This window comes from Scophthalmus maximus, chromosome 6, assembly GCF_022379125.1.
Source record: "Scophthalmus maximus strain ysfricsl-2021 chromosome 6, ASM2237912v1, whole genome shotgun sequence".
Taxonomy (NCBI): domain Eukaryota; kingdom Metazoa; phylum Chordata; class Actinopteri; order Pleuronectiformes; family Scophthalmidae; genus Scophthalmus; species Scophthalmus maximus.
This window is the reverse complement of record NC_061520.1, coordinates 19,499,803-19,525,142: the sequence shown is the minus strand read 5'-3', so window position 1 is coordinate 19,525,142 and position 25,340 is coordinate 19,499,803. Positions and strand designations below refer to the sequence as shown.

The 25,340-nt window shown below is 42.9% G+C and overlaps 1 protein-coding gene across 1 annotated transcript in view; it reads left to right on the top strand.

The window, feature by feature from the left end:
* Positions 1-25,340, top strand: part of suclg2 (succinate-CoA ligase GDP-forming subunit beta) — an 80,728-nt gene that overhangs the window by 11,885 nt on the left and 43,503 nt on the right. The window contains exons 2-5 of the mRNA XM_035631096.2: positions 7,364-7,505; positions 22,006-22,105; positions 23,181-23,271; positions 24,686-24,838. Of these exons, the coding sequence (XP_035486989.2) occupies positions 7,364-7,505; positions 22,006-22,105; positions 23,181-23,271; positions 24,686-24,838 (486 nt within the window). The remainder of the gene's footprint in view (positions 1-7,363; positions 7,506-22,005; positions 22,106-23,180; positions 23,272-24,685; positions 24,839-25,340) is intronic.

Below are 25,340 nucleotides of genomic sequence, written 5' to 3'. Positions count from 1 at the left end.
CCCACTCTCTTACAGTGATAAAGACAACCGCTTTAAATTAGCCCTAGGTTATTGACTCCTTAAGTTTAACAGAAGGGCAAATGACAAAGTAGCGGCGTGTCTTAAGATGACTTTGCAAAGTACCGAGATCAGACATCCCGTCACTGTGATGACACTTCTCACAATAAGTGTGGTTTGACATTGTGCTCGCTGCCCTCGACCAAACATGAGACTACACACGTCGTGCCTCTTAGGAGGAGTCCTGATGTTGCATGAAGTTGTGCTGAATACCATATGGACCAGCAACAGAAGTCCTGGAGTTTAGTTGACCATACCAAGGTTTTGTCCTTCAATACCACTCATGGATTAGTACAAGCGAGACAAGGACATGGCAACCTGATGCAGCTGCTGCCTTAGCACTGTCTGTCCTTTGATTGCCTTTGAATGGGGGCGACTCCACTCCGTATGGTGACATGGTTTATTCAGCACATTTCATAGTCCTGACTATTCGGTTGTTCTTTTTTTAACTCATCAACATAATGTGAGTTGTTGTCTTTTGCGTTTATCTGAACATTATTCCACTACCTACTGGTTTGTGGTCAAATTGTGTTTATGTGCTACAGTGCTGATATTAAACAATATAGTCCTGCACAAGGGACCCTGTGAATAATTCTTTAACTAACTGTACTGCTAGTGTCACCCTTTTTCTTCTAAAATATTTTTGTATATTAATGAACTTTATTATGCAGAATGTTTCAAAACATAAGCACAACCTGTTTTACATGGTTGAAACATGATTAAAACATTTCCAGCAGATAAGATTGGGAAATAAAATAAAAATAATAATAAAGGATTAAAACAATAAAATAATAATAAGACAATAGTGACTAAATAAAGCAAGACAGCTCATAAATAAAATTTGTACTACAATTAATTAAAGAAATGTTTTAAGAAGTCATGTAAAAGGGGTCACTGATTCTGCAAGTTCCAGAGCTGGGAGTTCCAGAGCTGCCGAGTCTTGAATGCAAAAGCCCGGTCACCTTAAGTCTTGATGACCTCAGCCGCTATTATTAGAGTGGTGTCACAATACGGTATGTCTTCATGGATTAAATTATAGCATATTTTAACCTCCTGGAAATCCACTTGTCCCTAAACCTAAAGGGAAGGCCGTGTACACGTGTGTTTCTCATCTCTATATATGAATGGAATATACTGCTGTTTATCATTGTGCCCCACTTCTTTTCACTTGGGTACATTCATGAGAGAAAGATCCTGAGTGCTTTTGTGTGTTGACGAGTTCTCTGTGAATACTTTATCCCATCTTGGACCCCTGTCAGAGCGTACAACTTTGTTTGTGCCTTGGTGTCTCTCCACCAGTGGGCGTAGCAAATCCCATGTGTGTGTATTTGCGTCGTCTTTGTGTGTGTATTAAGATTAAGTAGAGCAGTAGTTAGGTAGGAGTGGGTAGGGTCGTCTCTGGAGTGCTGCTGATGATAATTACTGTAGAGAGAGCGTCTCAGGGGACTGGAGGCCAGCTGCCTGCTTGCTTGCATGCCTGCTTGCCTCTCTCCACACTGCCACCCCTCTTTTTCAGGGCAGACATGCAGCTCTCGGATTTATTCCCCTCCTGTCAAGACGGCAGCGGTGTCATGATTCGACTATCTGACGGCATGGAGCAGGACAAGGAGTGACTACAACCATAACTGTCTGATTAGTCTGAGGAGGTTTTTGAAGTAGTGTTATCCACAGTAGGGACTTAGGGGTGATCTCTTTATGATGTCTCATCTTAAAGTGGCATCTTTATTATTATTATTATGATCATCATAATGTATTACAAATCATCAAGAAAGAATTTTCCATTTGTTTCTGATTAGATTTTCTCCTGCATCTCAATGCTGTGGCGTACAGTTAGTTAGTTGGGTAGCTCTGTTGTCTCCAGAGTGGAAAATTGTCTTCAGCTTCAACACTCGTATCATAAATTACAAACAACGACATTTGAAAATATAATGTGAACTGTAAAAACATTAAAAACAATATAAACGCACTTGGGGTTTCATCATAAATGGAGAATTCATTTTAGATGAGGGAGGACTAGGGTTAAAATGAATTTTGGCATCATGATTACTATTTCAATATGACACAGATTCTCATACACACTTTTGGTTTGTTATAGAGCCTCTCAAAAGGTAAATTCTCATGGTGTATGTACAGAGGGGGAAAGATGACTATGCATAGTCTGAAACCTATACTCTTTATATTCAGTCTGTATCTCTTGCTCAGCTGGTAAGTATTTTTAAATGTCTGTGCAGTTATGTGCTAATGTTAGATCTGTGTGTCTCCAGGAAGTGAATTACTCAACATAGAGACGGGAGAACGACCGACTCAGAAGCACTCCATCAATCAGGCCTTTGCCACTTTGGGTAAAAGGCATGTGATAGCCCACTTGGAGTTTGCCAAAAGACCTTTAAAGGACTCCGACAGCCTGGGGGAAAAGACTCTTGTCTGATGAGACAAAAATTGAACCCTTTGGGCAGAACTCCAAGCAATATGTCTGGCGAACATCAGGCAGCACTCTTCACCTGGTTACCATCCTTCTAGTGAAGCATTGTGGTGGGCAGCATCATCCTCTCAGGGGCAGGGGGAATTTCATGAAAGGATGACATCATTTTTGTAAATGAGAGAATGCAGGTTTTGAGTGTATAGCTGGAGAAAATAGCAGTTTTATCCATTCCAAATCTAATGAAGTGAAGGTGCCAGAATACCTTTCTGAGATGACTGTATATTGCTAATGCCAAGTAATAGTTATTCTTTGATACAGATTATCTGTGGGTCTGGTACACACAAAAAAAATGCCCTACGTTCCTTTCCATACCCTGGTGTTTTCCCTATGGTAACTGTCGGTGCCTGGGGGGACACCTCTGGCCCCACTTGACTTATCCTGTAAGCTGCAGCTGTTATTTTGGGAAGCTCTTTTCTGCCCTTATCCTCATTTCCCCTTTATTTGGGTGATGAGGAGCCATTTCAGTCTGATGATGTACTAACTTTGGATATTGGCAGGTTTGGGAAGGTTAACACCAGATTTACATGGTTTTTGTTTGTCTGCAATGGCGTGTCCTTAGTTTGACCGGAATTGAGATTCAATTATTCTTGTCCTTTTAGACTTTGAGACTTCAGGTCACATTATTGTCATCCACCAGTGGTTTGATAATATCGCCCCTTTGTTTGTTTAGTGTGTCTATATCCATGTTCGTCAAATGAGTCTGTGTATTGCAACATTGTTCCTTCATTTGAGAGGCGGCCAATATTTCCTGTATTCACAATCTCATTAGGATTTTCCTCTATTAAACATGGTTTTGCTTTCTGTTAGAAATGGATCTCTTGTGATTAGATTTCGGTATCAGATTTACCAAACTCAGTTTTTAGTACACTTAAATAAATACATAATTTGATTCTTTTTTTATAATTATTGCATTCTTCTGTAGGTCCAACAATTAAAATAAATAATAGTGGTATAAAATTAGTAATGTCGGAGACTACAGCCAGCCTGTGGATTTATGCTGCTATTGTTATCTGGAACAGATGAGGGGAAGCCAAAAGTGTCATTGGCAGTTTTCCATGCAAGCGTTTTAACCAGTGGAGTTGAGACTGTGGAGAGGGGTATTGTTGATATGAGCAGTGTGGTGTTGTTGTTTTTTTTTACTTTTTTTTTTTTGCCTCATTCCACCAATGGTGGTGGAGTTGCCATGTAAGGGGCTTTTCTTGCCATCAGGAGAAACTTTTAAGTTCAGTGTCTTACCCAAGGAAACTTAGGCATGTAGACAGCAGGAGCTGGGGATTGAACCACTGACCCTGCAAATTAGCCACAGGCGCCTTGCTCTGCCATCATGTGAATGCAGTGCAAACTTTTATTAACGATCAACCACAAACCATATTTTGGTGTTTATTTTCTGTCTTTGGATTCAAAATTTCACCTGGAATTTGGTAAGTCGTGTCAGTTAATGTGTCTCAGTGAAGAGATGTGTAACCGTGGTCCTGTCACAGCCTTTCGTCTGACATTTTCTTTAGTCAGATGTAGACCAAAAGGAGGACTGACAGATGGAGACATGCACCCTGGCAGCGATGCTGATCCTCCCAAGGCGAACAGTTTGAATGGCGAGGGAAGTGGATGTTTATAAAGAGGAGGCCCTGCAGGTACTTGACAGCAGTCAAATGAGTCCCCAAAACAGAGGACAGCTGTTCTGCAGCTTGGCTTGTTAAGGCTGTATTGACAGGTTCCGCTATAATGGACATGTCTTACACACCAGCCAGGTTTTGCTGACCGATCCCGACAGATCAATATTATCCAAATACATTTAGGTTTCTCCTGAATTATTAAAATTTGTCATATATTTGTATTTTTTTAAAACTCCAGTGTGTAATTTAAAAAAAAATAAAATTGGGCAGCATCTGGTGGTAAAATTGCATACCGCAACCAACTGAGCACCCGACAGGGGACACTTTATGGTGGCGCACCGCCGATTCTAATTCCGGTTTCTGGCGAATGCAATGTATTCTGGACCGTTTTGTGCAACTGTATTCAACACAATGTAGCAAACATGGAGACTCACACGGAGGTCGGGTCCATGGTCGTAACTACATGTAACTCATTCAAAGTGGACGAAAAAACATCGGTTCTCTGTTGCAGGTGATTATAAATATATGAACACAGCTATGGACAATGTATTCAATTTATGTGAATAAGTTCTTCTAAATATTACACACTGTAGCTTTAAAAATTTATTATTTTGTTATTCATGTTGCTTCTCAGTTTTTGAAGCAGTTCTGCGCTTTAGATGTTGCCCTGCCTTTGAACCGAGCCTGCTGCGAGTCACATCACCTTTATTGGCCATTATAGAATGTTATGGAGGATAGATAGCACCATGCGTACACATGCTACAATAAGTGAAACTAATGAATAGTATAGTATCAGACGACACTGCAGAGGTGACCCACAGATGCCCCTCATTACTGTATTCAGTTATGCGAGACAAGAGGCCAATACGGATCAGAATGTACTGGTCTCCTGGAAAACAACCCATTTTGGCTCCATAGAAGTCCCCTGACAGGCTCTCTGGGAGTTGGAGTGGAAAAAGCATGCTAATACAGTGTGCTGTGGCACAAAGAGTTGGTTTTGGCATGAATTCTGGATGTGTGGTTTTATTTTCAGTGGAGGCACATTGACAGTCGTGCTTAGTTTTAGATTAATAAAGGTTTGACTTGGCTGCTCCTTATTAGAGAGACCACGTTAAACTAATTAATCACTAATAACCACTAAGTGGTTAGTCAGGGTTCACTCCCTTCCAGCTCCTCCACCCTTGTGTTCCTATTCTTTCCCACTCATGAATGATGGAGTGACTGATGACTTTAAAAGGCAGAGTGGCCTTGTCGTGCCCCGAACTCCACTGATTCAAACTGCAGCCTAAACAATGCACAGTTTTTTTCCGACTGTATTAATAGTCTTTAAAAATGTTTATATATATATATATATATATATATATACACATTTGCTTGATCATCTCTTCTGTCTTTGTTCTTCTTGAATCCATCCCTCATCAGTCTTTTATCATCTTCCTATGCGGTTGTTTTCGAATGTGATATCATGGCACGCATGCAAACACCTTTAAGCTTATGTTTTGGTATCTGAATTACGGCTGGGTGATATGGCGAAAATATTGATAGCAGTTGTGATCAATAGTTATTACAATAAATGTCGAATTAGTTCTTTCAAGTTTAAATATTAGGGGCAGTAAGCGATTTTGGAGAACGATTATTTGGTGTTGATACTTTGACTGCACTGGTCGGGGCTCAGACCCACAGCCTCGGGTATGGGAGACGGACATAGCGTCTTTCGCTACAATGTCTTTTAAGGAGGAAAATACCTCCTGTAAACAACAACAACTATTGTCAGGGTTGATCAGCTGTGAGTAAGAGAGTCTTTAAACCGTTCCACTGTAGTTCTCCCCTAAGCGAAGCTGATCGCAGTCCAGTTACCCAGCATTAAGCCTGTTTACTCTTGGTCACTCATGGAACGTGCTCTGAATGCTGAATGCTGCAGGTTCATCGTAGTCTTCTTTTCCCCTGTTCCCTAAACCTTGAAGTCTGTGTTTAACGAGAGCAGTTTAGGGTTCACGTGTCCAAAAGGAGACATTTTCCCAGGTGTTAATATCGTTGCTATGAGTAAACATAAAGAAGAGTTATTTAGCTACTCCGGATGTCTCTTCAATTAAACATCTCTCCTATTATAAATGGCATCTGTGGTCATTTTGAAAATGGTGCTTACAGCCGTAACTTTGAGTCACACCCGGCTTCTTAGCTGACTGAGTGAAATAAATCCACTTACGACTGCTATAATTTACGTCAGGCAGTTTACAAGGACCCAGATTCAATTTCAAGGTGTGGTGCGCTGCTTGATCCTTTTGCCATATTTTAGCTGTGTGTTTATCCCCTTCTTTTAGAAACTGGTGATGATTGTTGGGAGCAGAATATCGACTGTGCGGATTTAAGCTCAATCCCATTTCACCCCTTGCCCCTACCCCTCGGTTTTGCACGTGCACGTTATAACATGCAGATGTACTCAGACATCTTGTGTAGTCTTAACGGTGGATAGCGGCCTAGGTCAATTTAACCCGACGTAGTCAGCAACATAATGCAGCGCAGTCCTGATGTTATTATGTTAGTTTAATCCTCGCTGGCTAAGGAAATACACACCGGAGCATCATTTACACGTCGAACCATAATTTTCCCCCACAATCTTTGTTTTCACTTTACTTTAATGGTCTTTTCCCGTCTTAACGACTCCCTGATGATCTTTTGTATGAAATCATTTGCATGCCCGCACACACATCCATGCACGTAGTGTGCGCCGTTGCTAGTGCGGGGGGATTCTAACTCGACCAGAGCCTGTGTCGCTCTGTCACATTAAAAAGCCAATTTCGATTTTAATAGCAACAACAGCTGGAGTTGACAGGGTCCTGTGTCTGCTGATGGAGCAAACGGCTCCTGATTTGTCCTGCAGCTCAGGCCCGGCTGCGTGCCTCATTCAAGGAAAATGAGAGACTTAACTGGTAGGATGGGGGAGACGATGAGTAGGGAAGAGGAGAAAGGATGTATCCTGTCCACTCCGAGGCGAGGTGTCAGACATGTTCTGGTCTTTTATAATGTACAACAGTTTCACACAGGTTTGGGAAGATGTTGAGCTGAAGAGTACAAATTGTTGTCACAAGGAATGTTGAATTCCTCAAGAGGGGGTAGCACATAGCACAGTTTTTATAACTCTGTTTTTCCTAACAGTCAGACTTACTCGTTCTGCCTCCCTCCCTCCATCCCTACCTCCTGTCCTCCCCAGTGCACCTGGTTGAGTCCCAGGAGATGGCTGAATCTGCAAGAGTACCAGAGCAAGAAGCTGATGCAAGAGAGTGGCGTTGCTGTCCAGCGCTTCTATGTGGCTGACACAGCTTCTGAGGCCCTGGAAGCTGCAAAGAGACTCGGTGAGTAGCACACGCACACACACGCACACAAACACACACACACACAAACACATGCAATTCACGATTCCCTGGAGAGAAGCAGAAACCTTCATTGATAGGACTGCAAATTGCTCAATACTGGTATCTGATATTAAGACTGTGATCTCCAATCAATGAGCAAATAAGTCAAGGTACCGATATTAAAACCTAATTTGAAAACATTAACATAAGCAGCTGAGGCCTAGATGAACTCAGAAAAATGTACAACTTAAATCAACTAATAATCTCATCAGTTGTTTACATAAATGTGACTAAAGAAATGTTTTTCCCTGACTTTGGGTACTTCATAGTTTTCAACACTGTGACAGCAGTGTCAATGCTGTTCCCTATTTCTTACCATACTAGGTAAGCCCTGAGGTTGAGATGAACTCTGTGACAAATAAACTGATGTGTCCGCATTTGAGCGGCGGTGGCTGTTCTAAGTCACATCACTCTTTATAACAAACCACTTTGAAATGACGTGGTCTGACATTGCAATAAGTAGAAAAAGGTCTCATCTTGTGGTCCACTTCTCTGCCATGTCAAAAACACAATAGGCTTGTCGAAACACGTAGGAAATCGTCGGTTTGTACCTTTGTAAATTCGCACATTAGCTGATTCTGTATTATTTGAGTGCTGATAATGGGTTAGATTTTGGGGTTTTGTAAACTGCGATTTAGATTAAGTGCTGTGTAATTGTACTGCTGCACACTGTGAAACCTTGACAGTGCTGTTTTGCATTGATCTCCGGACCTGCCACAGGGCGTGCAAATGGCTGTGGTTAATCAGGGCTGAAGTTTTATCAAGTTTAATCGCATCTTTGTGTGTTTGCTTCCATGAGGAAGCCTGTGTTTTTTGAGCTTAGTGGCGGTGCCTGCTCAGTTTTTCATCACGGCGATCATCCGTGCTAATTTGTTTCACAACCTCTCATGTTCAGTTTCTCACGCTTTGCATGTTTGTTTGTTTTTCTTCTCCTTTTATTTGTTTTCATTTATTTATATTTAATCCTCAGTTACAATTGGGGCTTTTGCCGGCAGACACTCGCTCAGAGCCATTTCAGGAAATGACTGAAACTCTAATTTGAATCTCCTATTGCAAATCTTACCGAATGCATTTTACATGAATGGGAAAAGATTATTTAACACACATTTTTATGCACCCACACATAGCTTTGTCTTCAATCCTGTACCTTCCCTGTTTTTTTACTCTGTTTCGCACACACCAAACTTCCCAGCACATACAAATATTTCCACTTTTAACTTTATATATTATTCAGTGTCCTCTCCAACTACAGCAGTAGCTTTCTGATAGTGTGTCCAGGCTGGTTGTCAGCCAGCGAGATGCCACTCTTACACCTACCTTTTGGCTTCAGTGCCTCAGGCACTGCTTTCAGGGGCCCTGGTTACGATGCAGACGGAGATAAACTGAAAAGAAAGAAGAAATAATATATTTTTTTATGACAGTACCTTTATTGCTTGGTAAGGTAATTAGATGGAAAGAGGAGTTTGAAAGGGATAGACAAATTAATAAAACCAAGGCTAGAATCAAGGGTTGATTTACATCTCTAATCTAAACTCATGATTTTCAGTGCTTATATAAATGCTAACACATCTGATACATAGACTGTGTATAAAAATGGACGTTGTCACCGAGTCTGGAAAGTGAAGCCAATGCGTAAGTGCCTGAAGCCTGTTTTCTCTGGAATGACCAGCAGAGGGCGACTCCCTGGTTGCAAAAATTATTCAGTTTCTATAGAAGTATATGAGCAAAATGACTCTAGAAAATGGCTCTGGATGGAGCTCTGTTTCATGGCTTTCCGCTGTAGAGAACATGGGCTGCGGCTGAATACAGGGGGATGCGGATGGTTGGAGTCTCTGAGATAAGCTGACTGGGAGCGACTCAGATGGATTTCTGCGCGATGCTGATATCCTGCAGTGAGCCCCTGGTCCCCTGCATACACTACAGAGTGAACCAGTCGAGCATAGAAGCAGAGACAGAGATGAATGACAAGCGTAGAGTAAGTTTGCACATATAACCACGTACACACACACACGCGCACACACCTCTATCCTCAACACTCCCTGAACCATGAGGTGGTTAGGTTGACAGTTCAATTGCAGCTTTTCTCTACAGAAACTCCTCTCAGTCCTCTCATGTAGCGCAGAGTGGTCCGACTCTCCTGAAGTGGACACAGATTGATTTGTTCTATTACTGCCGAGGACAAAATGGCTGCAATCGTTCTCCTTCACCTTAAACAAAAAAAATGAGAAAAATAAAAATAAGATATCCGACATGGACCATTGATTCCCATTAACTTGAATGACAACTCTTTGGAAGGAGTTTACATTGTGGCAGATGGGTGACTCACAACCAGCTAATGGCTCATGGAAAGCAGGGTTTGATTTGTGTGGCCCCATACTGGGCGATCCTAGCAGGGAGTTATCACAAAGTCCAAAGTTTTTGTAACGTGTGCTCCTCCGGGAAACTAAGAGAGTGGCACACTAACTCCCGCTGTCTGTCCAAAACCAATGACCCACATCCACAAGCCTTCCACCAATCTTTAATTTTGGTGTTGTGCGGCAGCCCAAGCAGCTCGCAGTTTGAAAAATAAACTTTTGGACCTTGAAGAGACACCTCAAAACTTTAATATTTGAATATTGTGATTCCAAATGTTCTTCAAGTTGTCACATTTGCAGTTCAATGTGAGACTTTGGGGCAACCATCTTGTTCAATAGTCTGAGTATACATGCTGCCAAGATCTAGTTTACATATAGATGTGCTAAATGGCTGGAATAAAATGGCTTCTATATTTCTGCTCTCGAAGTCTCCTTCAAATGGTGGATTGTGATTCCTCCATCCTCAGTGTCACCCCCTTGGCAGACCTGTTCGATTTCTCTTGCTCAGCACTTTCTGTTTGGAGAAATTATAAATTGTGGTAATAGCAGATACAATATGTCTGTGCAAAGGCTCTGATCGATTTTCCACATTCTTTACATGTGGAAACCCAAGGCGAAAACCAAGAGTAGATATTCAGAGCCGTTTGATGTCAAACGCTCAACCTTAAAGGCAACTAGAAACACAGTCACGCGTGTCAGTGCGGTTAATGATGTTTGACACATCCAGATGCAAATACCAAGAAATAAAAGAACAAATTCTGAATATAAGAAAAACAAAGGGATCGACCTCAACATTTTGTAGATATATCTATATATAGTCACATATAGATAATGATATGCACTACATATATGCTTTTTTCTTTTGTATTTATTTGTATGCTGTTTTTTCCACACGGCCTGGTTGCACTCTAGCAGTCTTGAGACATCAGAGCAACTCCAGTAATGAATATCGATTTTATGTTTGCCTTGAAAGCAGATATGCACAGCCATGAACTTACACGCAAACATACACACACACGCACGAATGCGCCACGCACACACACACACACACACACACACACACACACACACACATCTACCTGTGCCCTGTTAAAACCAAAGAGAATGTGATTATGCAGTCACCTTTTTGTGTCGCTGACGGATGTATCTGTTGAGAAAATGTTGATGGATTTTCAGTCTGAATTCTAAATCAAAACCCACATTTTTCCCTCCCCGTCCGTGCTTGCGAGAGCCCCTTCATGTCTGCCGTGTCTCCTGCCTCCCCCTGCAATCATTCATTGACAAAGCAGCGATGGAAGAAAACATCACTTTGGATTCTTATCTCCAGCGCATGGTGAGCCGGTGTGATGAATGGGAGCTCCATACACCCGCGAATAGAATATATACACTTCATATCGGATGAGTTAGGGATATGTTGTCCCTCTTTATAGTTGTCAACGTTCTGAATTTCCTCTGACGAATTGTGTTGCAATCGGTGTATTTTTATTTTCAGCTATTTAAGTCAAATCCTTTCTCCTCACTCCTCACTCACCTCAGTCTGCCTCTGCTGCACCTTTTTTCACTCCTTTGTGCTCAACACTTCCTCACTGCCAGAATGACAATTAACAGAGGTAGGAGTCCTTTTAATTTATTTCACTTGGCTATGAATATTCAGTGTAAACAGAGCAGTGTTTTTTGCATGGCTGTCAAATCTCATGTGTGCTTATTAGAGGCCTAGTAGCTTGATCGAGCTACCTTGACATCAGCCAAATCTTTGATGAGGTGCGTGCGTGCGTGCGTGCGTGCGTGCGTGCGTGCGTGCGTGTGTGCGTGTGCAGGCGTACAGACTTAGATGTGTTTTAGTGATGGTACAGGGGGTTGGAAGAGATGTATAGGATCCTCTCATCTCACAAACTTGTTTTCATCTGTTTCAGTCGGCCATATAATTCTGTCTTAAGTCGACGTGCACGAAAGCGCTCGAGAATGTGGTCGGCTGAAGTAAACATCAGTTTCCTGCATCGAAAAACATTATATGGGCCATGCTATATATAGTGTTTTTTTTCTTTTTCTTTCTTTATTCGTTTTTTCTTTCCAGATAGAAGAGAGGCTCATTTCTTGGCTACTGCGGATCTTTTAGAGCCCTTAAGTCAAGAGAATGAGGCTCACGCTGGGCCTGAGATGATGTGTAAATACAAGTAGCTCCGGGCCAAAGACACTGTTGTTGTGTGTTTCTTAAAGTAATTGTTTTCACTCTGCTCATTTAGTCGTCTGCTCTCTGTGGCAGCGCAGACCCCCTCAATGCCTCTGGCCTGCGATCTCTCTGTGAACCAGGAGCTAGCATCATTTCCACAAAATGCTGGCTTAATGTGTAATTGTGTTATGTTTTTTTTGCTTTCGTGTTAATGCCTTCTCCAAAGGGAGATCTTAGCATCATGGGTTAGTTTGAGGTATAATGCATGAATTTAATATAAAGTAAATCCCTTTTGAGATCATTTATAGATTATAATGGGTCATATCAGCTCCCGACGGCTTCAGAGGATCTGGCAGCCTTGTTGCAATCATCTTAGTGTGCGGCCGGTGTTGAGTTTAGAGTCAAATCTGTGTATGATAATGTGTGTAGACGTTTTGTAAAAAGGAGATATTGGATTCTCACACCAATATATGCTGTGCCATTCAAACCTCTCAAAGTATCACAAGAGGGAAGGCATGCACCAGCAAACCGAGGATGGGTGAGATAAGCCAGGTCCTCATTGCAAATGAGAAGCTGTTCTCAGTTGATCTTACCTGGTAAAATAAAGGTAAAATAAAAATAAAATAAGCGCTCTCAGTGGAATCTCGTATCGTATAGGTTTTCACTTGTGCAGAGGAGACTCCCTGCACAGCAGCCTCTGCTGGATGAACTCCCAGACTTATCCGCTGTGTTTCCCCCATCGCCAGCAGTGTGGAGACGAGTGGGATACATCAGACACAGAGCCAGTGGCGTGTTGGAAAAGGAACTAGTGGCGTGAAGGGCTGGGAGGAGGGAAGTACACCGGCTGTATTTATACATCGGTGCGGAGAGGAAATTCTACTATTACAATTTAATTCCTTCCGTACTACAGGAAGACGAACAGGGCTCTTGGCAAGTGCTGTACCTGCACTTCAGATGTTTTGAAATTAGCCATTTACCAAAACGTAATGGTCAAAAACAATGAGTTCAATGCATTAAAAGGCAATTCTGTACATTTTGCACTTTTGATAAGAAAGGGATACATATTTAACAGTAAATATCATTGTGTGTCATGGTGAATTTGACATCTGGGTCAATTGTGTGCATGTAACAAACATTCAGGGAATTATTTCCCAAAATAACATTTCTCAGTGGAGGTGATGCTACAGAATGTTTCATTAGCGAGGGTGTGAAAAAAAAAAAAAAAAAGCTTGATTCCCATAAGATATGGCAAAACAGTCATTCTCACGCGTGGTGTGCCTCCACACTTTACTTTTGCTGGGGTATCAACGGTTCTGCTTCCCTTGGCAGGGCGCAGAAAAGCATTTACACCTCCGACTGGGCTTGGCGCTGGTGTATGAGACCATCTACACACTACCATATGCTTCCCCACCGACCCGTTACACTGTCTAGCCTGTACCATCTGTCACAGAAACGCTCCTCCCCACCATGGGCATCGCCACAATCGCCGTTCTGAGGACTTCGTTATCCATGTGTGTCACTTGGATCTCACCCGAGTCCTCCCGCATGCTGCCCTCTCCCACACAGGCCAGTCAGGGGTTCATCGGCTTTGCTTTCCCTGTTTTAATTTTATTGCGTCCGCAAGCTCACTGCATATTAGAGGATCTGAGGGGAATTCACGGTCAATTCGATTAAATTTTTTTTGTAGAGCGCAAAATCACAACATACATTTTCTCAAGGCACTTTTCATAGTGAGGTTGAAACCTCACAATGTTACTTGAGATACCCAACAGAGCAGCACTTGGCGACTGTGGAAAAAAACGGAAGACATATCAAGCAGAAGCAGACTAAGCCCACGCTGTCCACTTTCAAACTACAACTACTGTTTGAACACGGGAAAGGATCTGTCCAAAATTCTTAACTCACACTGTATAAGAACAGAACGCTGCCTTGATCCTTAATGAATCATTTTGAGTGTTTGTTTGTTTTTTTAAGAAGAAAATACCAAAAGTTCGCTGGCACTAGCTTTTCAAATGTGAATTTTTTCTGGTATATATATAGATTTTTACAATATATTAAACAAATTAACAGAAAAGGCTTTATTTGATAATAAATTACACAATTCATTAGTGCTTTACATTTCCTTTTATAGATTTTGAAGCCCTGGGATGGGCGTTGAGTACTGCCAGGCTACTGTGACACATCAGCATCACTCATGCTTCAGTTCGTTTTTTATGTCATTGTGTCCCAACACTTGCTCAGTGATCGAGCTATTATCTTGATGATACTGGCCCTAAATTGGATGATTTATTAAGGCCATTTCATGCTTCATGGAGCAGTGAACTTGTAAGAGGCAACGCAGTGATATATTTTTTTCTCTTATTACTCTCCTTCTGTATGCCTTTTTTTTATTTATTATTTTGGCCTACCTGGATTTTGCCAAGGTCCTTTGTCATTAAATTTTATTGTGCTCAGCTTTTTGTGTGTAATACCAATCCTGTCTCACCAACGCTTGGACAAACTTTATTTAAATCGTGTGCAGAATACGAAGAATGAAAGTCGCAGAGCCGCACCTTATAGACACATGGGACCCCCCTTTTCTTTTCAACTAGGAACAGACAAATATATTACTGTCAAACATGGTTAAAACATAAAACATTGGCAGACCTCTCCTTACTGCACATCCCCTCCCTTCTCATTCGCACTGTCCCCACTGGAGCCGCCTCATGCGCTTCAACACTTCAAGCGCCTTTTAAGACCACTTTCATCTTCCCCTTTCAGAAAATCAGGCAGAGTCTCTGGTGAAAAGTGCTGACAGTAGCGGTTAGTGCTGAGAAGTGTTGGCTCAACAGCGGCCCTTTCGCTTCTGTATGCGTCTGAAGTGGTGAGGGATGAGACGCCCCTTTTGGAGCTTTGTGCGTCTCTGAGCCTACGTACACCAGCTGGCGCCCATGCCATGTCCTCTTGTCTTGTTGGTCACCTGGGCAGAGACCGCTCAAGCAGCAGCTCATCTATCGAGGCAACCAATCTTATAATGGGTTCTCGGACTTCAAAAGAAGCAAGACGATGAAGATGCAACCTCAGTCATACAGGATATTGAACTTTTGTCGCCGCCATCTTCATGTTCTCACTATATCAGCACTTCTGTTTTTCATCAATGAACAGTTTCCATTGCCCCTTCCAATTTTTCCAGTGTAAATGCTATGGAAGCCCCGCCATGCTATAAACAGGGACACCAACAAACGTAATCTGATGCCATGCACATTAAAACATAAACTTAAATTCAACCTGTAAACAGTCTGTGCTTTATACTTCACTGTCCTCTAGTGGCGTCAGCTTTAGTGAAACGTAGTTTTTTCTTTGTTGGCGCTTAGACTTGTGTGACAAGCAACGAATGTGACAAACCTCCGTGTGTTTGAATCTGATGCGTTCATGATTCGTACCTTTGACTTTCACTTGAACTGAGATTTCTTATTTTTACGCAAGCTGCCATTTGGCCATTTTGTGTTTGACCACTTGGTACTCAGAGTATACTTGTGCAGGTTGTTAAAAAAACAACAGCCTCAAACTCAACACTAACATATAGGCCGTGTTCACATTGCTGTGGAATATTTGTCTATTTTTGTTGAAGCGTACACTGTATGTACTTATGAGACGGATATGGTCTGTACACACTAATGGAAGAAACTCCCTTGACAAATTTACAACCATTAACCATGCTGCTGCTTTATACGTGGCCAGAGTTTGAAACAAGTATTATGTTCATAAATTCTACGTAAATGGGTTGAGGCTCATTTAAATAGCTATTAACTGGTAATGTCAAGTCAAAACAACATTGCTCTTTCTTTTGCAATTTACCCAGACATTCTGACCTTTCCCTCCCCCTGTGCTCTACTCGCTCCCCTTTTGGCCCTATCATCTCGTATCTCTGTCCGTCTGTTGTCGCTGTCTCCCGCTTATCCTCTGCACTACAGCAGTACTTCAGAGTCCTTGTTGGCCGCCTTGATCACATTGTAGAAGAAATAAATGAGTGAGCTGGAGTGAGCTGCAGCTATCTCTGTACCTCATCACTCCACTCCTGCAGGGCCCCCCCTGCTGACGGACAGAACATCTCTCGCCCCTTCAGAGGGCTGGCCTGTCACACGGGAAGACAGATGTTAGTTTTCTTGTCTCCACTACCTGCCAAGATAACACACACCCAGTGAAGAGAGAAGATGAGGAGGGCCTGGCTTGACGGAGAAGGTTATAAGCATGGGCACAGTGGCCGTCACAGCGCCAAATTCATTCAGAAACTGATTTTAGGGGGGAAGCCTTGCATACAGAGACTTTTTTGAGAATCTGCAAAGACATACTCAAGCACATGGACAATGCAAGAGCTCAGATATACAATTCCCTGGCCCCTCTGTGCAGGACCATGTGATCCCATGCGTTGGCTGGCTCTGGGGTCTTTCATTTGGTAAGAAAAAGCCATGCATCTGAAATTGTCTTAACAGCTGTAAATAGGCTTTGCAGGCTAAAGCGACTTGCCTCTCAAAGGCCTGATTTCTGTAAGCAGCTTAGTGTTTCCACCTCCTCATTACTTACCCTAACCTATTCATGCTGTGAGTGAGACGCGGAATTATTCCCCACACATCCTCTCTGTCACTATAAGATGATACAAATGTGCCAGCAGAAGTGAACATGTCGCCCATTGTTTGTTGGAGGGTACTTTACATATGCGTAGCCTACATAGTTTTGTGAGCACGGCCTGCAGTTAAGAGTTAGGCTGATATCTTAGCAGTGGAGTGAAAATGTACACAAACACCATTATACTCTGATTTGGGGGAGCTCCAATCATCAGGTACGCTCCATCAATCAACAGAGGAAATGATGTTGCGACGAGTCATCTTGCCCATCAGTGCATGAGCAGCGGCAGATGTTGGCAGCTTTTAGAATAGTTTTATCTGCTACCGTTGGTGCTGAACTGACACAAAACTTCAGTTTACAATGAGAAGGGAGCAGCTCATGATTTTTTTATGCTCTTGGTCACTCATTCAAAACATTTCTTTGGAGACTTTCTAGAGTTCTGTTTTGTCTGTAACAAGTTAACTCTCATACATGAAAAATATTTCGGAGAGACAAATGATTCTTCCCAAGGATACCCCCTGTGGTTGTTTAGCAACCATTTTTCCATAACATCGCCATTGCCCGTCGCTGTTTCTCCGTTTCTACGGCAATGGAAAAAACTCTCCTCTAGAAGTTTGAACTGCACTGCTCTGTCACTGAGAGGAGATCAGGGCCATCTCAGGATATCATTAGATGGTGCCGTCTATGTCTGAGAGCCAGGTGGACTTGTCCACTAATGAGGATTCAGGTGTCACACAGAGGTGCCACTGTCTGTGTGGGACACTGGTATCTCCTTGCCTAAGTAACACTGAGAGTGAGATGGCATCATTAGAGGCAGAGACGGACACAGGGACAGGAGGATTGACCAGACGAGACAGTGAGTTGGTAATGACACCTTCAGTTGGGGGGAACAAAGAGTCAAGTTGCTGTTATCTTTTACTTTTTTTCGCATCTAAATTTGTTTTGTGTGTCTCTGCCTTTGATGATTTAACCGCACTGGTCGGGCGTGGGAGACCGACACGCTAACCACGGGGCCAATACCCCTGAGTCCTACCCTCGCCAGCGCGTCACTTAGGGTGTCGGGGGGTGAGGCTTGCAAAGTGCACGCACAGTGTTGTTGTGTGTTGTGGTCTGTTTGGTGGGAAAATCGATGCAGTTGAATCAGGAAGACGGAGACCAGAAGCGAGACTCAGAATCATGTCGTCATCAAACAGATTGAAAGGCACCACCTTAGAACTCAGGATGTTTACACTATGACGTCCAGAGACCTGACCTGCCAAAGCCAAGATGACCTCTCAAAGTTTCTCACACAGGACAGGAGAAAATCCTATGACAGTCTGCACCCTTTTTTTTGTTTTCAATTTACAGAGCCAAAACAGATTTTTGTTTCTTGACGTACACAGAACCGACAGCTACTTGACCATGAGGAAATATTCACCGATTTTTCACAAAAAGTGTATTGAATTAAAATCTCTTGCTGCGCCTTTCTCTCTGCTTAGGCAATTATTAAAGCTCATAATATCGTCCTGTTTTAAACCATTAATATCGGGCATTGCCTGTGGTACTGTTAGCTACAGTAGGATATAAGTTATTTGTTCCCATTATTGAGCCATGGATGTGACACAGCAAAAAGCCCCTGTGGCGAAGTGAGTCAAAAGCTAGACTCGCTCCAATCTCTTCATGCAGTTATCAATATGCAGTTGACAACATAATTGAGCCACTAGATGGAAGCAGCTGGAATCAAAGATTGTTTCTCCGTCTCCTTTATAGTACTGGAATAATTATAAATTATGGTATATAATTACGCTTCCATTTTTTTTGTTTAACGGCCTTAGAGGCCAACATTTCAGATCTCTCTTTTTATGCTGAATTATGTTCGCCTGCTCCATGCGGCCATCGACGCCGTCCTGCATCATAACCAGGTGGTGCACTGTCATGTTGAGCACATATGTGCCGTTTCTTTTGTCTATCTTCATCCCTCTTGTGTGAATGGCATTCATCCATATGGGCTCAGATTCTTGGTGGTGTTTGATTGTGGCTGTGTGCGCTTGCGTTAGTTTTTCCACTCTCTCCCAAGAGTTTGATTAGACTTCTCCATTTAGCTGCTACATTACTTTCATTTCAACACACGTGCACGCCGGGGAGAGTCGCCCTGATCTTTTTCTCTTCCCCGTGCAGATGGTAGCCACATCTTACGCTCTCTGGATAGGCGCACAGCCTACATCTGTCCCATACCAGCCCGCATCTCCCTCATGGCACAGACTCGGAGGTTTAATTAAATATCAGACCGACGCTAACTCTGCTGCCGGCCACCCATGGGCTACTCGGAGAAGAGCAGGGAGTTTGCCTCTTATTTTTTTTTAAAGTGCACAAAGAGAGTAAGAGGGCGAAAGAGACAGTGATTGTAGGAGTTACATCCTCTTTGCCAGCTGCTGTCACTGGCAAGCCGACTGGGAGTTGATTTGCACTCATTACTGGGAAATGAGTAAGGCCCGAGGATGATAACCGCATTACTCCGATTGCATGTGATGTGATTGGAGATGTTGTGCGATGTTAATCTCCTCCGCTGTGTCCCCAAGATATAGAAAATAGATAGAAAATAAATGGAGATGAACATTTTTCTTCTGCATGTTCGCAGTGGTTCATGTATGATACAAATGGAAGCAGAGGACTGTTATGCAACAATGTCTCACTCTCCCGTAGAAAATGGATTTCACTCAGCTAATAACCAAACCCACATTCTGCAGGAGCTCTATCTCATTTCCATGGGTGCAAATTATTTTATTTTTTGTGTGTGTGCAACTGTTCTCTGTGTATTGTATACTGCCGGTAATGAAAACAGGCCTCCATTGGTGTGAACTCTCAGTTCACAGGTTTAATGCTGCATCTTTTTCACTGTATGAACAACTTTTCCAACAGTGCTCACTGCTGCCGTTACTGATTAACTCCAGACGATCATTCCCCTTGTTCATCACAGTGCTTGGTTGCAACTAGAGCTGCAACAGTTAATCGATTAGTAATCGCCAACTATTTTGATAGTCAGTTAATCGTTTCAAATAGTTGTTATGAAATATCGTTAGTTGCAGCCCTAGTTTCAACATAAAAGCATGACTTGTCTCTGATTTTACTACTACTACTACTTTCCTTTCCATTCACCCTACCACCATGCTGCATCCGCACTCATTAGGGACCAACCTCTGCCTGTTCCAGGCCATCTCATGCCTGTCACACTACCATATAATGGTCGCCCTGGTCTTTACCATGCACCATGTTCGCTGTGCTCTTTGAGCACATCATTATCCTCTCCATGTGTTCCAACTGAGTGGTGTTCCACTGTTAACCAGAGGATTCGGTCTGATTCTACAGATTTTTGTCCCCCCACCCGTGAATATCATGTGCTTTTTTCCAAGATATGAATGCACTGGGGGGAAAAAAATGTTTTTTCATCTACTTTGCTGTTTCTGTTCCTATTCTCTCTGTCTCCTTTACAAAGTTTTCCTCTTATTACCAGCACATTGCTCCTTCAGTGCCCATTCGTAATTGCTGATTTGGCTACAATATCTTGTTGTGCGCTGCATAATAAGCTGTTTTGCTATCAATTACTAGTGCAGCAGGAGTGAACAGCTGCCACTTTCTCACCCCATTACCTTCCCTGGCACAATACATGCCTTTTAATACATTGATATGTCATTTTTAGAGCCACATCTTGCTTTTTAAGGTCATAATCAATGGGTCACTGCACTTGTCTTTGACCATTTTTCAAACATTACAGCCTCCTACACCTTTGTTCTTCCACTTTGTTTCTTAAATTCTTCTTCTTTTACAACAAAAGTCATTCTCTCTCTGCTGCACATGCCCGCAGGACACTATTTCATTTCGCTGTGAACTCTTTATAATTTTGCGCAGTAGCAGTTTTTATTAACATATTTATTAATTTATGACTCCTCAAAGCCCTTTGCATAAGAGCACACCTTTATTCATTCTCTCTCTCTCTCCCCCTCCCCCTCTCCGCAGAGAACCGTCCTCACTGATGCAGTGTTAGTTTAATCCCTGCCACCCTGTCAGAGGCTATTTCTCAGGGTCCTTGTCCTACTACAGCAGCAGTGAGGACACTCTTTGAGTTCTTTGGCTCTCTTGGCCCACCCACTCCCAACTAGACGTTCTCTATCCTGTTTGTAGAGTTTTGTGGAGTGTTTTTGTTTTTGTTGGCAACCCAGTCACGGTCTCCAGTCCCCAAGGTCACGGTTTCTTTCTCGACTCTGCATGGATCATCCTGTTTCCACTCTCCCTACCACCCACTTCCCACCCCGATGGCAGCTACCCATCAATGGCTGAACTCTCCCACCTAGATAATGATAACCTGGCCAGAGACCATCTTTCATCACGCCTTCTCGCTCCATTTGAATAAGAGGGAGATTTTGGCCAGGATGCGGATAGACAGCGGAGGGGGGCTTCCTCCTAATGGGGGGAGTTTTTTTACAAGGTGGCAGTGACAGAAAAGGGGGATGTTGTGTGTGTGGTTATATAGTTGGAGCAAGGTCATGTGACAATGTCCAGCAGTCATGCAGGTTCTCCTTGAAGTGAGATTGTATTCATGGTTAGTCATGAGAAAAACATCAGTGAGCAGCTGGCTATTGTGTGTTCATGATATTTCCAGCCGCGCTCACAGTGTGGTTCTAGAAATGGTATTGCAGGTCTGTCGGTTGCTCCAACACATTTGGTCTAAACTGCAATATCTCTGCAACAGTCTGATAGATTACCATCAATTGTTGTGCACACATTCTTGGTCTTTGGTTTTTCCTCCAGTGGTACCATGAGGGTGACATTTTTTTATTTTAGTGAAATATTTCAACAACTATTAAATGGCTTGGCATAAAATTTGGTACTAATCTATAGCTCCCAGATGATTTAATCCTTATGATTGTGGGTGATCCCTCACTTTTCTTCTAGTGCTGCCATCGGGTCAAATTTCTTATTTGTCCAGGAGTTCATTAACTAATGCCACCAAAACTAACCGATCCGCCTCAACTACCTATGGTTTAGCACTAGCACATGCACACAGCATTCTAAAATGTGAAGGAGTGAACATGGTAAACATTATGCTTGCTAAATATTTGCACATTAGCATTCGCTGATTCCCTGATCTTTCCACACATCGGACTAACCCTTCTCTGTTCCTCTTCCGCCCCTTCCTCCAATCAGATAGACAGATAAGTGGCGGACTCAAGGGAGCATTCATTGTGCTGAGCCTGTGTCTTAAGTATTTAGTTTCACGCACTTTGAGTTTCTTGCTCTCACTCTCCATCTCTCTCTCCCTCCCTCTGTCTTTCAGATGCCAAGGAGATTGTGCTGAAGGCTCAGATTTTGGCTGGTGGCAGGGGCAAGGGCGTGTTCGACAGTGGCCTTAAAGGTGGAGTGCACTTAACTAAGGAGTAAGTATGCCCCTATGTGTATTTTACGCCGTGAGCTACCGCAAGAGATAGATTTGTATTATTTTCTCCTACAGCGGCGGCTTTTAGAGTGAGGATGCTCAAAGACCTCTCTGAACATGTTCCCTAGGCACAAAGACACAGACAGGATTACTCGCGCCGCAAATAAACAGTTTTTCTTTCCTCGGCGTCTTGTTTTGGAACAAGTACCCTCAATTACATGTTGAAAACAGGATTTTAAGGTCGGCAGAAGCGTTATGCACCCCATATTGAGTCTGCCCCTCTCTAGGTTGATTGGGTTTTGTGCCGCTGCTGAGGTTCATTTGTTCTAGCTTTGAATTACAAAGTGTGGTAGCTGGATTCCTTCAGCGAGGGCTCAGTCTGAAACCCTCCGCATTTTTCAAAAGATTAAATAACACCTTGAAATAGACTTTTTATTCTCTCGCTCAGATGCCGGATTCCTCTCCACCAAGTTCCCATGTACTAAAACAGTGCTATCTTTTTTCGAGAGATAGATTCCTACCAACGACTACTGCCTTTAAGGCACAAAAAAAAAAGGTGATTTATGGCAAATGGCCCAGACATGTATCATCGTCACCCTACTTCAGGGTTTGGAAAGGCTGGAAACTTTTTCAAAGTGAGATATGCTGAAGTTCATCGTCCCCAGACAGTGACATGAGCTTGCAGTTCATCTTCCTCTCATCTATCAAAGAATGAGTACAACCCCTGGCTTCATTTGTATTCACTTACAAAAGCAGAGCAGGCTTACAGAAGCAGACTCGGCATGCAGGCTGCTTTTTAAAACGACGGCATGAGCAGAGGTTCATTCACGGCGATGTTTAGACGTACCAAGTGTCTTCAAAAGCTGCGCTTTGTCAGACTATGTTACATTAACTCCAGAAAGTGCTTCAGCCAAACAAAAGCTCTGGACAGAAATACTCATTCATCTGTCTCTTCGCCTGCTTTCTTCATCTTTCTTTTTGTCAGTGTATGAAATCAATGCGTGTTTTTTTTAATTATGAAAAAAAAACATTTTTCAAAACCAGATTTTGTTTAACCTTTTACCTCTCTCCTTCAGCCCTGCAGTGGTTGGCGAGCTGGCGAATAAGATGCTGGGTTTTAACCTTACGACCAAGCAGACACCCAAAGATGGAGTGAAAGTGAAAACGGTGAGCCGCTGTTCAGACGGAGTGAAATAAATATCTACTTTACTCTTTCTTGTTGTTTCCTGACCTCATTTCAAGGCATTTTGAGTCCAGTAATACAGTGCTGTAAAATGAATGACCGTAGGCCGGAGGCAGACGGGCCCTATGGCTTTTATTTTATATTTCATATACTAGACTTAGATAGCAGCTGTCCACTGTTTATCGTGGGTTTGTGCTGGCTGGTGTTATGGCTCATTGCATACGTTGAACGCCCACTGTTAATTCAAAGTGTTTTGGCGAAACACTGCTTCTGTGTGCCACTAACAAGCAGGAATGTGATTTTCTCCACTCGCATGCTGCATGCAGCACCTCCTCAGAGCAGACATTTCCAGGTGATGAGGCCTCCTCAGTCTGTGGCTTTTGTTTGGGTCCTGCGCTTTGTCTTTGTCTCCCCCCATGTTTGTTTACCCCTGCTTCTCCCCACAGGAGCTCCCGCTCCTCCTGCAGAGTTGTTGTGGAATCAATTGAGTGGCACACTTTTGAGTGGCACACTTTTTTTTTTCCCCCCATTCAGTAATATACAGTGCACCTGCAGCAGCCGTAATTCCCTGTGTTGGAAGCAGAAGAGAAACGCAAACAAATAAAGTAAAAGTTAATGTGGGCAACAAAAGATGACGCAGACTGACCTGAAGGCTGAAGAACTGTAACAGTGACGTCAGAAGCGTGTCTATCAGATGACAGCCAGAGCTCAGATGTTAACCTGCCAGCCCTTTACCCATACTGCACCACAGAGCAGAGAACAGGACAGGAAAAAAAAGGGGGCAGCACCTACACAGCTACACGGATTTGCTGTCACGACACTGATAGAGGGATGTGGTGAGAAGAGAGATGAGGAGACTGTAGGAGACCGAACCAGAGGTTTGATGGGGAAAAAGACCAGGACAGTGGGAACAGATAATGTTCAGTTTGAGAGAATCGGGCTCCGAGTCAAATGACGTAGGAGGACATTTTAGTGACTGGACAAGGACATAGTAGGGCTGAGCAAAAAGAAGACTATCCATCCTCATATGCTGGGCAACATGGTGGACGCAGAACACTACCGACAGCTGTGTATGTCCAAAAAAAAAAACTGGCAATGTTAACACAGCTGAGAGTTTGCTTTCATGTTTTTCCCTTTCTTTTACAAATGATCCTCCTGTTTGCTTTCTCTCTCTGCTTATCTGTCTGATTCTCAGCGTAAAGCTGCCCCACCGACATTTCTCTCCTTTAAGACATATATGACAGTTCCTCAGAGAGACGCTTAGTAGATTTTGACCCTGCTTCAATACACGTTCAACCCAGTATTCATAATTGTGTAACTTTAAAATTTTTGAGGCAACCGGGTATCGTGTTGGCATTCCCCCATCAGCCCCTAATTCTCTTGCTGTGCTATATCCAGGTGATGGTTGCTGAGGCCCTGGACATTAGCAGGGAGACCTACTTTGCCATCTTAATGGACCGCTCCTGTAACGGCCCTGTCATGGTTGGAAGCCCCCAGGGAGGTATGGATATCGAGGAGGTGGCCGCCAGCACCCCAGAACTCATCTTTAAGGTATGCGATTTGTGGTTACACTGCAATATCAAATGAGATGAATAAGACGGTGACATTTATCCGCCTCAAAAATAGAGCAGGAGTTGAATTTGATCGATTTGTTTTGCACAATGGAACCTACTCGCCATCGCAAAAGTTTAACTTGACCTGAAACCATGTCAGGTCTGAATAACCCAATAGATCTTACAGATGGAAGTGGTGCTCTGTTCGTATTTTCAGCTAACTTAATTAAATTTATCCTCCTGTCTTCATGCACACAGCTGAACACCCCCCCCTCCCCCCCACACAGGAGCTTAACATGAACAAATACACACAGACGCACATGAAGAAGCCTTCTGTGCTTTTTATTGCTATTAATTAGGCTCCACTTACAGCAACGAATCCGCCGTCGTCACTTTGCTCATTGGCAACAGGACATTTGTTAACAGATGCACAATGTAAACATTGCAGATGCAGTATGCCTGCATTCACGATTGTTATATATATATATATATATATATAT